This window comes from Mastigoproctus giganteus, chromosome 4 (genome assembly GCF_048544385.1).
Source record: "Mastigoproctus giganteus isolate SK-2022 chromosome 4, ASM4854438v1, whole genome shotgun sequence".
Classification (NCBI taxonomy): domain Eukaryota; kingdom Metazoa; phylum Arthropoda; class Arachnida; order Uropygi; family Thelyphonidae; genus Mastigoproctus; species Mastigoproctus giganteus.
The window spans coordinates 145,322,189-145,337,463 of record NC_143578.1 but is presented as its reverse complement, the minus strand read 5'-3'; the positions used below and the strand labels follow the sequence as shown (position 1 = coordinate 145,337,463).

The 15,275-nt window shown below is 35.6% G+C and overlaps 1 protein-coding gene across 1 annotated transcript in view; it reads right to left on the bottom strand.

Annotated features, from left to right (window-relative positions):
* Pif1 (Pif1 DNA helicase) overlaps positions 1–15,275 on the bottom strand; it is a 162,902-nt gene that overhangs the window by 104,353 nt on the left and 43,274 nt on the right. Inside the window, exons 3-4 of the mRNA XM_090372378.1 lie at positions 15,018–15,255; positions 5,914–6,182 (exon numbers count right to left, since the gene is read on the bottom strand). Of these exons, the coding sequence (XP_090228504.1) occupies positions 5,914–6,182; positions 15,018–15,255 (507 nt within the window). The remainder of the gene's footprint in view (positions 1–5,913; positions 6,183–15,017; positions 15,256–15,275) is intronic.

Genomic DNA, 15,275 nt, shown 5'->3' with positions numbered 1-15,275 from the left:
TCTGGTGAAGAATCTTTTTTGATTCTCTTTGGCTGAGATGACTCATGTTCACGTGGGCACGTAGGCTCTACATTCAGTGAGATTAAGGGGTCCATGTTTGCTTCTTTTTGCCTTGAGTATTGGATTTATACTCAGATTACCAGCCTCAACCACATGGAAGCAGAAGTAGTGCCACCGGTGACCAAGCAATTAGTGGTTAGTGTGCTAGAGAAGTTAGTTATACATACAAAAGAAAGGTGTCTTTCCTTTCTTAGCAGAAAGCTTACTTCTTTATTTGGAAGGAGCCAAAAATAAATAACTTTGTAAATTAAAGAGTTTAATAATTTCTTTAATCAGTTGATTGGAGAGAAGATGCTTTCAAAATCATTCTGGAAATTACTATGATCACTCAGGACTGCTTTAATGTTGCATGCTTTCCTATGATCAGTAAAATCATCTGGCTTTGTGTGACATTGATGCATAATATGGAATCAAACTGTTTATGCATGCACTTCATATTTCATGCAACAAGCACTCTGTTACAGACATGCTCTCCTCAAATGAAAGCAGAGGTTGATGGGCACGGTTTTAAATTTGTATTCACTCTACGACAGGTCTGAAGTGAGTTTCAAGTTTCAAAAATTAATTTAAAATATATGTTTTTAATATAGAACATGAATTTTTCACACATTGTGATCATAAAAAACTGAATTTATAGGTGGTAAGAATTAACAATTTTGAATTATTTTTTGCTGGGTTTTCAAATTTTCAGAGGCACAATGAATTTTGAATTTTTGTGTGACCAATACAGGCTTAAAAGACTTTTTACAGATGTTATGCAATTACAGAAGTTTTTATGCTTACCTTTTGTAATATGTTTCAAGTGTTCCTCTGTTCTCATGTCTAATCCTAATCTACAATATTTTATGACAATATATATTTTACTGCATGTATGTTTTAATAAATAATGTGTTTTCTAAAAAATAATTAATTTAAATAATTAATGTTTTCTTCGAAACAGTTTCCCCATCTTATTCACTGTTTTGAAAATAACCTCCAATCCATTTTCTGCAGATGGTGGGTTTTTTTTTTTTTTGTTTATACCTTTAATTATAGCACCATAATTGTTTTTCTAAAATTAATATCATTTTGTACCTGTCTCTTTTTGGCACTGTAACAATTAATACATTGTCCATTATGGACATTTTTTATATATTCTAGTAGTTTTGTCTCCACATATTCAGTCTGTTCTATACATCAGTGTTTCAATTATCTCATCCTTAATATTTATCAAGTAGTTTGAATTAAGATTCATCGCCACTTGAATCTGTGCTTTTCCAAATGCATTTGCATACTTAGCGTATTATTAAGTTCAATAAACACAGAGTCCAAAAAGAGAAGCTTGTTTTCCATCCCAGATTTTATTAATGTTATTAAACAAGAACAAAATAAATAACCATACATTCCATTACACAGCATGAATATTAATTCAATGTTTACTAACAACCCAACAGAAAGCAATCAATATCATAAAGTGTAGGATTAATGGGTGGTAAGATTCCTAAAACTACCAAATATTATTTGGTAGTTTTAGGAGTTTTGGGTAGTTTTACCAAATAAAACAATCACAGAATTACTAAGGTCAGCAATACTTTATTTTTTGCAAAATATACGTACAGGAATTTGGCCAAAGCACGAGCAAATCTCATTTCCATAGAGGGTTTCAAGAAGATACCATTAAACAGATGCACCCACCCCTCTACAAACTGTTTTTATTGGTCTACTGTGAGATGCACGTTTTTGACATTGGTGAAACAAAATTGACAGAATTTTTGGCATTTATGAATAACAGACACAGATCAATTAGCTTTAAACCGAAATTAGATGTGAAAATCAAGATGCCCATTTGTTAGACACAATGGTCGCCAAAACTAATTATAAACCAAGTACAAAAGCATTACATATGATGTCACTATCACCAAAACAGGAAGCATAAATTCAATGAATAATCACAGAAGCCACTACGCTTTTCATACCAAATAAGAAATACTCTTCAAGTTGTAAACCTAAATGGATGTCAGATAAACTAAGGAGACTCGTAACAGAGAAGAAAAATGAATGGGATGCATATATATCATAAGACGACACAAAAGCCTATGCTAGACAAACTAGTTTGTAATCAAGTCACAAGGATGGGCAAACCAAGGAAGATTATGAGAACTCTTTGGTAAAGGATGCAAAGAAAAACAGCAGAGACTTCTTTACTTATGTAAACACTAGAAGGAACGGGAAGAATAACATTGGTCCACTTGATCATCATCATCAGCCATTTTCAATCCACTGCAGGATGAAGGCCTCTCCAGCAATTTTCCAGTTCCTTCTGTTTTGTGCAATGGCCATCCATTTACTATATACCAATTTCTGATTTATCTCCTTTCTTGATATCAATGGTTAACTACTGATGATCCTGATCAGGTTGCTGACAAACTGAATAAGTACTTTGCATCTACATTCACACATGAAGAATTCCTCACACATGAGGAATTCTTTACGGAAGTGAATTTTATTCACTTCTGTAAAGAATTCCCTAAAGAACACAGAAGTTTATAAACTAAGAGGGAGCTAAGTGATTTGTAATAACTGAGAGGTAAGTGGAAGAGAAACTGTTGAGATTAAACATAAAAAAGGCAACTGGGGTGGATGGGGCCTATAATCTATCCAGTTAATATTAAGGTAGGCATCTAAGGAGGTAAGCAAATGATTATCCGTAATTATGAGAGCATCTTTGGATTCAGGGGAATTCCCCAAGGACTGGAGATATGTGAATGTATCCCCAATTCACAGAGGAATCAAAGGGTGACAAGCAATTACAGACCTGTTAGCTTAACTTCTGTCCAGGGGAAATAATGGAGTCACTGGTTAAAGAAATAAAGCAAGACCATCTAGACAGGAGTACAGTTATACTTCAGATACAACTGAGGTCTGTGAATGGGAAATTCATGGAAGAAGTTCATTAACATAAATTGCAAATTCTCTGCACTTGAAAAAAAATAAAATAAATAAAAGTCCCGGCTGCTGAGGTGTTAGTCATGAGGCATTTTCGGTCTTGTCTGAACAATTTGATTGGATACTATGATGCAATCACAAAGGAACTGGATGTAAAATATAATTCTGATAATCATATACTTGGATTTCAGGAAAGCCTTTGATGCTGTTGCAAATAAAAGAATGCTGAACAAATTGGAGTAGCTTGGTATTAAGAACAAATTGCTGCTATAGATAAAAGGATGGTTGAGACAAAGTGTGGTATCAACAGACACTGCTCTTCATGGACTAATGTTATTACTGGAGTACCCCAGGGTTCGGTGCTGGGCTGATTATTGTTTTCTATGCTTATTAATGATATTGATGATGGCTTGTCAGATTTAATGTCCAAGTTTGCAGATGACACAAAGGTTGGTAGGGTGGTTAATTACAGTAATGACGGTATGCTACTGCAACAGGATCTAGAAAAATTAGGCAGATAGGCTGAGTAATGGCAATTGAAGTTTAACTTTGACAAATGCAAAGTACTACATATGGGTAGCAGTAACCCCAGAGTAACATGTGCAGTCAGATGTGAAGTTCTCTGAGCAATGCAGACAGGTTGTAGGGACAGCTCATGGGGTTTTGTCAATGATATATAGGAATCTGCTAGCAGGGATAAGGAGGTGATTGTATAAGGCAATGGTCAGGCTACATCTTGAGTACTGCATACATGTCTGAAGGCCCTATTTTAGGAAGGATATAGAGCTCCTGGATTTTTTGTTTGTTATTTGGTTTTTAGGAGCATTAGCAACTAAGGCAATTGCTCCGGGATATGCGGTGGTCATTCCCTGACCTTTCCACATCCTCCGTATTTGGTGGTGGCGGGCTCGAACCCCGGTCTAATCAAGAAGCGTGTGCTACGCACTGCTGCTCCTTCCCACCTGGCTATGGAGACGCCTAGAGCTCCTGGAATGGGTAAAGAAAAGGGAAACAAGATTGGCGAGGGGAAAAAAAAGGGTGCTCTTAACAAAAAGGCTTCAGCTCTACAAATTGCATTACCTTGAGGATAGGCACCTGCAATATGATCTCATTGATGTGTTTAAGGCTTTGAATGGATTGAGCAAGCTGAATGCTGATGGAATTCTTCCTCTTGCTCAGACTAGATGCATGAGGGGCACAAATTCAAATTGAGGAAGGATGGTTGCAGAACAGATGTACAGAAGTTTACTTTAGCCAGTGGCTGGTTGATTGTTGGAACAAACTTCCACCTGTTGTTGTGGAAGCGGATAGCTTTTTTTTTTTTTTTTTTTGCTGATGCTAAATAAGCTTGCTTTCCTGCATCATTTGCCACTATTAATACTATATATTGTAAATAAAAAACAGATTCAGGCAAATATATTAATTTGTTTAATCCAAACCCCAATAAATATTAAGAAAGTGAGTACAGAACAGACTGGACACATCAAGGTCATTACTTCCCAAAAGGAAGGTAATGACCCTTTACTCGAGGTATTTTTTATATAGAAAAAATACCTCGAAGTAAAATAGATTCTGAACTAGAGACATTGACAATATCACTGAACATTACTCTGCCAAAAAGAGATATCTACATAATGAAAAAAAATCATAATTTCAGAAAAGTAGTCATGCTGCCAAAGGTAAAACAAGACACAAATTATTTGCAGGAAATATGGGTTGGTGGTTATTTTCAAACCAGTGAACGGAATAGGGAACTATTTCAAAGAACACATTATTTTGAATAATTATTTTTTATAAGATACATTATTTGCAAAAACACATAAATATGATAAAATATATCATTTTGCAAAGTACTGGGAAACATTTCACAGATTGGAAATGTATAAAACATACTGAAAAAGATAAGAATAAAAAGTTTTCATAGTTTTCCTTTAAAGAAAACTATGAAACTGCAGAATGTGTACAACTCTAAAAAGTGTTTTAATCAAAATCATTTCACTATGGCAGAGAAGGAGAGGAACTTTACCAAAAAGAAAATAAGAGGCTATTTACATTAGACAATTTAATAATCATGCAGTAAACAAAAATAAGGATAGAGGTACTGATAAAGATATTTGGACACCAGTTGTAATCATTTTATGCTTGCATGTCCTATAGGATAGATATTTGTATCAAATGGCTTTGTTGGTCAGTACTTTGCTGAAATGTAATTGCATTTTTGTTATTTCTCTTGTATTAAGTATCAGCACATGTGATCAAGGAAACAGCAAAGGTTCCATAACATAATGCTAAAAATACACTAGCTTTATTAACAGAGTGTAACTGTATGGATAATCTTTATCTTTATGGAAATAAACCACAAAGGAAGACAATGGCTTGTTTATAAGTATAGCTGGAAATACATTGTTTTAAATTTTGGTTTGATTACTTCTGAAAGTCTTAATGCAAACTTTCAGAAGTAAATATGAAGTAATCTGTCACTTCTGATATGTAAAAAAGTAAAAAAGTAAACTGCAGCCATTATCAACCCACTGCAGGATGGAAGCCTCCTCAACAATTCATGTTGATATGTAGCAAGGCATGAACTTTAGGCTGTTGAATTATCAGCAAAACTGTATTTTCTGAGTGCTTACAGAATGCTTCCCATTTTATTACAAATAAAAATACTAAAATGTATATAATCATTCCCATAATTTTTCCTTTAAAGAAAACTTGTCATGGCTGTAACTTAAAGATTCTGCATGAAAAATTAGGAGGAAAAACTAAGAAAAATGAAGGGGGGGGGGGGGAAGAGACAAATACCAGAAAACTACAGATTAAACTGGGTAGCTGCTACTAATCCAAAAAAATAAATGTCTGAATTACAAGTTTAATTCTGCTTTTAAAAAACCTTAATAAAAATCTTAAGTTATATTACACTTGTACTACCTGAAAACAAAAGACTCTGTCTGCTCCTGCTCTAGAAACAGGTGGAAGCTGAAAAAAATCACCACAAATGATAAGCTGAATTCCTCCAAAAGGTTTATTACTGCTTCTTACAACCTGAGCTATCTTTTCTAACTTCTGAAAGAATTCTCCATCCACCATAGATATTTCATCTACAATCAAATGTTTACATTTCTTCCAATGTTGTGCTGAACCTTTACTCACAGCTTGCTGAATGCATTGCTGTAATGGAGCACTTCCTGTTCCAATTCCTAAAATGTAAAAATAAAAAAATTTTAAGTCTTGAAGCCAAAGATTGACATGCCAGAATGTGTTGTATAAAATTTTAAGGTTGACTTATACAACAAGCATAAAATCCTAAACAAATTATAGGCACATGCTTAAGGTTAAAAAGACATGAATTAAAATCAACATAACTGCAATTTGTTCATAAACATTTTTACACACATATATTGTTGCATGCCTTTTAAAACCTTTTAAATTCATTCTTCTTCTTCATTAGATTTAAACAGGTGAGAGACTTCAATAAAGACTCAAAAATTGAACTTTAGAGGTGGTCCATTTCTTACAGAACATGTTTCCACATAAAGGTACTGTTTACGGAGAAACCAATTTGCAATACAGTACTAAACAGACAACAAGGAATAGCTCAGTTATATAATCAAAGCCTTCCATGTAGGCACATCAATAAGAGCAATGTCATTTCACCGGGTATGTATGTATGTAAGTTTTGTTCCATGACCTTCTAGATAAGGGAATACTGTTTACTGATTTTGTTATAGTTTACTGTGCAGTGTAACAAAATGAACTTTTTAGAAAGACTAGAAACACTGAATTAAGAAGTAGATGGTGGTTATCAATGCACATTTTACTGTAAAACACTTATGTGCAAGATGCAAAAGATATTGGTAAAAAATTGAGGTCAACTTATATAGCAAATATATGATTAAGCATGAGTTTTCAAGATAAAAAGTAGGAGTCTACTTGTATGCCAGAATATACAGTAATATTTTTACAAAACCTCTTGATTTTGTAGTCTTCACATTTAGAGGTTACAAAATTTAAAACATCACCTAAATTAGCAAAAGCATATTAGTAGAGCTAATATATTTATAAATAGTTGTATAGTGTAATACCCTCTGTTACTAGAATAATTTCTTGTCACCTCATTTTCATGAATATAAACAAATCCAAATATATATATGAACGATAATTACAAATGATCTTTTCAATTTTAAAAATTATGAAAACTACCAATGATACTGGGTAAGCAATCTATATGCAGTATTCAAATTGAACTGGAATAGCATTCCAGTTCAATTTGAATTAAGCCAAACTAATAACAGAATTTCAAAGTAGATTCAGAAATGCCATCTATAAATAAATTGAATGTACAGGTAGCCCTAGCTTTGCACTGGTCTGATTTGTGCCAATTCACAATAGTGCTGATCACTAACCGCAACGTCATTTTTATTTTTATTTATTTATTTTATTTTTGACATTTTTTTTTTTTTCAAATTTTTTATAAACTGAAAGTTTAAAATCATCATACGAAATTTATCAACATCATACTGTGCTATCTATTAGCATTAGTAAAAGCATATGATGCAAGAACACGGCCTCCGTAGCCGAGTGGTCAGGAGCGGGAGTGCAGTAGCACACACTCTTTGAGTAAACCGGGGTTCAAGCCCCTGAATGCTGAATATGGTCAATCTGCCAACACGCACTGGACCAGCGTGGCAGATTATGGTCCATTTCCTCAGCATGAATTGTTGAGGAGGCTTCAATCTTGCAGTGGTTTGATAATGGCTACACTTTACTTTTTTTTTTTTACGCTGCAAGAAAGCAAACTTATGCAGCATCAGCCAAAAAAAAAAAAAAATCTCCCATTTCACCTCTCCATTTGTACCAAATGCCTGTCCAGCTCAGCCTTAAATTTATTTAGGCTATCAACTTCCACAACAAAATATGGAAGTCTGTTTCACCAACCAACTAACCGCTGTCTAAATGCAAACTTCCACACATCTATCCTACATCTGTCTTTCCTCAATTTGAATTTATGCCCTCTCAGGTGATTATTCTGAGCAAGAAGAAGAATCCCATCAGCACTGAGCATGCTCAAACCATTCAAGGCTTTATACGCCTGAATCAGATCACCTTTCAGGTGCCTAGTCTCCAGACACTGCAATTTGCAAAATTTAAGCCTTTCTTTGTAAGAGCAACCCTGTGTTCCATTCACTAATCTTGTTGCCCTTCTCTGTACTCATTCCAACAGCTCTACATCCTTCTTAAAATGAGGTCTCCAGACCTGTATACGGTTCTCAAGGTGTGGCCTGACCACTGCCTTATACAAGGGGATAATCACCACCTTATCCCTGCTAGAAAAATTCCTGTACATCATTGACAAGACACCATGAGCTACTCTTGCAGACCATCTGCACTGCTCAGAAAACTTCATATCTGCCTGCACAATTACCCCCCGTCCTTTTCATTCTCTACCAATGTCAGTGTAGTACTACAGAGTTGATACGTCACTCTGGGATTACTGCTTCCTATATGTAGTACTTTACATTTGTCAATGTTAAACTTCATTTGCCATCTTTAAAGCCCATCTGCTCAACTTTTCTAGATCCTGTTGCAGCAGCATACTGTCATTAGGGTCCTTAACCCTGTCAACCTTCGTATCATCTGCAAACTTGGACATTAAGCTTGATATACCATCATAAATATCATTTTTAAATTATATATTCATGTTCGGGAGGCAATTAGAGGGACTAATACTCTTGATCTGATTATCAGTATTATCAGCCTATGATAGATATAAGCTGGTCTGTAACCAAGTCACAAAGGAGATTAGGCAGGCAAAGGCAGATTATGAGAAATCCTTGGCAAAGGATGCAAAGAAAAACAATAAAGAGTTCTTTACCTATGTAAACTCTAGAAGGAAAGGGATGGATCAGATTGGTCCACTAGATATTCATGGTATAACTGTTGATGATCCTGCTCAGGTGGCTAACAAACTAAATGAGTATTCTGCATCTACATTTGTAATAACTGAGAGGGAAGTGGAGGAGAAATTGTTGAAGATAAACATAAAAAAGGCACCAGGGGTGGACAGGATCTATCCAGTTATATTAAAGGAGGCAGCAAAGGAAGTAAGCAAACCCTTAGCCATAATTATGAGAGCTTCTTTGGACTCAGGGGAGGTACCCACGGACTGGGTACCTCCCCTGTGACCCCAATTCACAAAGGAGGATCAAAGGGGGACACAAGTAATTATAGACCTGTTAGTTTAACTTCTGTTCCAGGAAAATTAATGAAGGCACTGGTTAAAGAAGCACTGCAGGATCATCTAGACAAGACTTCAGTTATAGCTCGGAGACAGCATGGTTTTATTAAGGGAAAATCTTGAATGACCAATTTGATTGGATACTATGATGTGGTCACAAAGGAATAAATGTGGTCATAAATGAGTATTCTGCATCTACATTTGTAATAACTGAGAGGGAAGTGGAGGAGAAATTGTTGAAGATAAACATAAAAAAGGCACCAGGGGTGGACAGGATCTATCCAGTTATATTAAACGAGGCAGCAAAGGAAGTGCAGGGAATAACTTTGATATCATATATTTGGATCTTAGAAAGGCTTTTGATACTGTTACACATGGAAGACTGCTGAACAAATTGGAGCAGTGTGGCATTGGAGGCAAACTGCTGCTATGGATAAAGGGATGGTTGAGTGGGAGAAGAGAGAGTGGTAATCAATGGACACTGCTCATCATGGACTAATGTTATTAGTGGAGTCCCTCAGGGTTCAGTGTTGGGTCCATTAATTTTTATGTATCCCATGCATTTTTATTCTATGCCATATGTCTCATTAGTTCATCTGACATCCACTTAGGCCTAAACCTTGAACAGTATTTCTTAGTTGGTATGTAAAGCCTACTGGCTTCCAAGATAAGTTCTTTGAATGCTTCCCATTTTGAATTTGCTGTTGGTAACATCATCAGTTGGTCCCACCGTTTAGAATTTAAATACTGTCTCAGACCACCATAGTCGCCTTTACGAAAGCAAAAACTCTTTCCTTTACCCCTGATGGTAGTTACCTCTTTGAGTAAATCCCACTTCAGCACACTGTGATCACAGCCACCTAGTGGTTCCTTTATCTGCAGATTCTTAATGCATGAAGAATCACTTCTGATAATCAGATGAAGAGTATTACTCAATCTAGTTGCCTTCCGCACATGCTGATGTAGAAAACATCATCCAATAAATCCACAAATGCCTTGCTAGTGTGTGAGTGACCAACCCACAAATTCCAGTCAATATCTGGGAAATTAAAATCCCCCATTATAAAACCCTCTTATTTACTGGCCCACTATTTCCCTGTACAGTTTCTTATTATACTCATCAGAGTCATTAGGCCTATAAAAAGTAAAAAAAAATAAAGTGCAGCCATTATCAACCCACTGCAGGATGGAAGCCTCCTCAACAATTCATGCTGAGGGAAATGGACCATAATCTGCCACGCTGGTCCAGTGCGGGTTGGCAGATCGACCGTATTTAGCAGTCAGGGGCTTGAACCCCGGTCTACTCAAAGAGCGTGTGCTACTGCACTCCCGCTCCTGCCCACTCGGCTACGGAGGCCTCCGTGTGTTATATTAGGCCTATAACACACTCCTACTCTCAATTTTGATCTCCCAATGCTTATGTCACACCAAAACTGACTCGACGCTGCACTGTCCAGCGATGTCGACTGGCTTCACTTCCTTGGATTTTATGTGTTTCTTAACTAATAGCAAACCCCTCCTCCCTTCCAATCCTGTCTATCCTTCCTGTACACATTGTACTCCCCCAATTCAGTTCTGCATTCCTTATATCTCTGTGACACCATGTCTCTGATATCCCAATAATATCTGCCTTTGATGTTTTGAGCCATACCTGAAATTCATTTATCAAATTTATTTACCAAACTCCTAGCATTGGTGTACATGCAAGTATACATGCACCTGTTCCTATTCTTAGCTACCCTAACACAACCCATGTGTTTACTTGTACCACAGTGACTCCCAGCAGTCTCTGAAATACCCTGCATCTTGTTTTCCAGGATGCTGCTCATTCCAATAGAAGCTATTTACACACTTCTGATAAATTATTTCAAGTAGAATGATTACAGACTAAAAGGTTAATAATGCTAAATACCTTCAACATTTCTTTATTCTGCTTGTGAACTGTTAGTTTCAGTTGCCAATACTAAAATTTTCATTAAAAATTTTTCATGGATTGAAAATAGTGTACATAATAGCAAAATAATTTTTCGCTACATTCTTATGCTGACCAATTGTTTCTTGTGCAGCAAATGAATCCATATGCAGTGGCAAATATATTTTTAGGCATATTAGCATATAACTCCAGGGGCTCAACATCTGGTGAGTATGAGCATGGCACATCCAGAGTCCTGAGCTGGATATCATTATTCTTCTCTTTCTTCGTGATTCCCTTCTGCTTTTCTTTTCTCTCTCTCTCTCTCTCTCTCTCAGGCTAACTCACATTTTTTTTTTGGCTGGTGCAGCATAAGCCTCAGGCTTCCTTGAAGCACATGGCTAATAATAATAATAACTAGAGGGCTTTTCCCCTGCTCGCTGCACTCACTTCTTTTGATAAAATAAAATAAAATGCTTACAGAAGCTTTTGACTCTGTGTGTATCTCTTCCTCATCTATAAATACGTTACTATATCTATATAATTTCGGTGTGGATACACCATAGATGATCGTAGTGTGAAAAGCATCATTTCATCTGTATCTCATATTGTGCTCATCCTTCACAACGAGTTACCATGTATTGCAGTACCTCGAATAAGTAACGCTTCAATAATAGAGACTATTGTCACTTATTCTCGGTGGGCACCACCACCCAAATGGCACCATTTCATAGCTAGTTGGCTTTTCATCAGTGGGTGCCTTTCACACTACGATTGTAGTTTTTCTTTAAGAGTTGCCTATGATGTCTGTCTCTACACAGTTATTATATAGATATAGAATCTTAAACTCTTAAAATATTATGCCTTGTTGCATTTAGTTTATTTAAATAAATATGTTACATATGGCCAACATATGTTACCAATCAAGAATGGTACCGTGTGGTGATGTTAGATAAACATACCGCACGACCAAGCTTAAACAGAAGCTTGTTTTACCAATGTAAAACAAGCTTCTGTTACATATTTTTGTATTTGTTACATATTAACATGTAACCCGCATCTCTCTTCTCCCATTGGCTGATTAAATATCATTAAGAGGAAAATTATTTTAATGTATAGAAAGATAATAGTAATAATATGCATAAATAACTATTGTCTTCACTGTGTCCATCCATTTGTGCATGTATGTGTAACAAAGGGAACTCCAGTGGCCAAATTTTCATGAAATTTTATATTTGGTTCATATAGAAATATTTGTTAAGCCATCCCAAATTTCATTAAAATCAGACAAACAGAAATCTAGCTATTATTATTTCTTCTTTTCATAGCATTTGTACAGAAAAAAGAAATCATAGATTAAACGTAGTTTACTGCTGTCTGTGCATGCTTTGTATGTATCGTTATGTAAGACTTGTGAACAGGGTGTCACTTGTAAACAGGTACACACAACGTGTGATAGTAAAGTTTGTGGACTTGTACAATAAAAAAAACAAAGTGCAGAGTTAAAAAATGGTTTTTATTTTGATTAAAAGTAATCACCACCTGACTGAATGCACTTATTACACACCATTCTAAAAGTTTCTGAAAAGAGTCAGAGAAGGCATCCAAAGAGATGATATCAGTTCAGCAGTTATGTTTTTCTTATGTCTTCAACATCCTGAAATTTCTTTCCTTTGAGGGCAGTTTTCACCTTGGGAAAGAAGTCTGCCAGTGCTAGATCAGGAGAGTAGTAGAGCAGAAACATGGCATTGTGCAGATGGATGATCTGCACAATGCCATGTTTCATCAGAAATGACTTTGCAACAAGTTTGGAATGGGAGGGAACATTGTTGTGCAACAAAAACGAGCTACCTTTCTCTGGAAATTGCAGCCTCACCTGAAATATGTGCTTAAATAATCTTTAAAGCACCTGTACATAGGCTCGCTCCCCTTCAAGTACAAATTCCTTGTGAATCACATCCAGTTTGTTGAAAAACATGATCAGTATTGTCTTGATTCTAGACTTCTGTAAACGAAACTTTTTGGATTTTGCTGATGATTTTGAAGTCCACTGTATGTTCTGATGCTTCATCTCAGGGTTATACTGAAACACCCAACATTCCTCTCCAGTGAAATACAGTTGAAAAAATTAGGATTGTCTCAACAAGTCCGTTTGAAGTCATTTTTCGTTGCTTCTGCTCATCCATAAAAATGTGTGGCACAAATTTTGTACAGACCTTCCTTTTCCCTAAATCTTCTTGCAGAATTTGACAAAATTGTCTCCTTATTTATATTCAACTTATTAGCCATCATTCTAATAGTCAAACAATAATCTCTTGCCACAATTTCAACTCTGTCCTCATTTCAAGAGGTTGATGGAAGCCCACTTCTCGGGTCATTGCAAACATATTCACATAGATCTTTGAACCACCTTTATACCATTCAAACACACTCATAGAACTTAATGTTTCATCACCATAAATAATTTTTAACATTTCATACATTTCTGTTGCAGATTTTCAAGGTTTAAAGCAAAATTTGATATTCGTTTGTTGCTCCTTGCAAACTCGTGACATGGAATGTTAATGTTACTAATGAAACTGATCATTACTTGCAACTTGTTAGCCTACTAGAAAATCTCTGTACCACCAACTGTTGGAGGAAGTTTGAACTACAACATACCACTTACCTTTATTTTCAAACTCATTTAAAATAAAGAAAACAGAAAGAAAAGAGACTTAAAAGTATGTGGGAAACAGCAAAGTTTCAAGAATAAAACTATGCAATTTTATTAAATTTCTAAAAAGTTAATAGACTAATATTCGCCGTATAGTGCAAGGAAGCCACAGGCTTTTGCTGCACTAGCAGAAAAAAAAAAAGTTATAATCTTAATAATTAATTGATAAGAAAAACTATATTTACTTTTCACTTTAGTTAATCACAGAAAATGAAAAAAAAAATTCAATTAATTTTAAGAAAAAAGAAGGCCTGAAATGTAACATATTGAGTACATTACCTAACTTGTAATAAAAATATGCTATGACATGTTTAGACATTATTTAATAAAAAGAAGATCAATCAATATAATCTTTTCAGCATATGTTTCATTGGTTCCTGGAAAGCATTTAAGATCAACCAAAGCCACCCCTGTCCCCCTCAATATAAATGAAAGTATTCACATATTATTCTAGAACGAAAAGTCAGGTAAGATAAAAGGTAAACTGCAGCCATTATCAACCCACTGCAGGATGGAAGCCTCCTCAACAATTCACGCTGAGGGAAATGGACCATAATCTGCCACGCTGGTCCAGTGCGTGGTTGGCAGATCGACCATATTTAGCAGTCAGGGGCTTGAACCCTGGTCTACTCAAAGAGCATGTACTACTGCACTCCTGCTCCTGACCACTCAGCTACGGAGGCCGTAAAGTCAGATCAAGGTCAAATTTGCAACCTATGTTCTACTGTTGTTCCTTGGGAAAATTTCTGGTCCAGTTACAATTTCACAGCCCTCATTCCCACCCAATCCCTACAAAAAAGAAAAAAAAAAAAAAATCTGCATACATGAAGTATGCTTTTGCATTGACTGACAAGAAAAATGCAACTTTCTACCAAATTTTCAAAATATATTCTGCCCCTTGGGATGGTTCTAAATTCAATTTCAATTTCATAGCATTCCCTCACAGATATAATTACTATAAATTTGGAACAGGCTCTGATCCATTTAAAATTTCAGTGCTTCCTTAGAATATTTCAAGAACCTTTGTAACAAATTTTAATGTAGATGGGTTGACTTATTTTGTTATTAATAATGAATTAACACTACTTGCTAAAATGCTTGAAATGTAACACACCACATACATTAACTTTTTTTTTATAGCAACTATTCATACAAATATACACACTGACCTGCAAATGCATGCAATGTTATTCCTCCAATCTGACATGCGGCTACTCCAGTGCTAGCTGTGATAAAAGTGCTATCAGGGGGAAGAGCACCAACAATTCTTTTAAGCAGAAATGATTTTCCGGTTCCAGCACTACCAGTAAAGAAAATGCTTTTCCCACTAAGAACAGCATTTAGGACAAGTTTCTGTTCATCAGTTAACTGAGCTGAATTAAAAAGCCTGCCTACAGTAACTTTTTTCTGAAAAATTAAACAATATA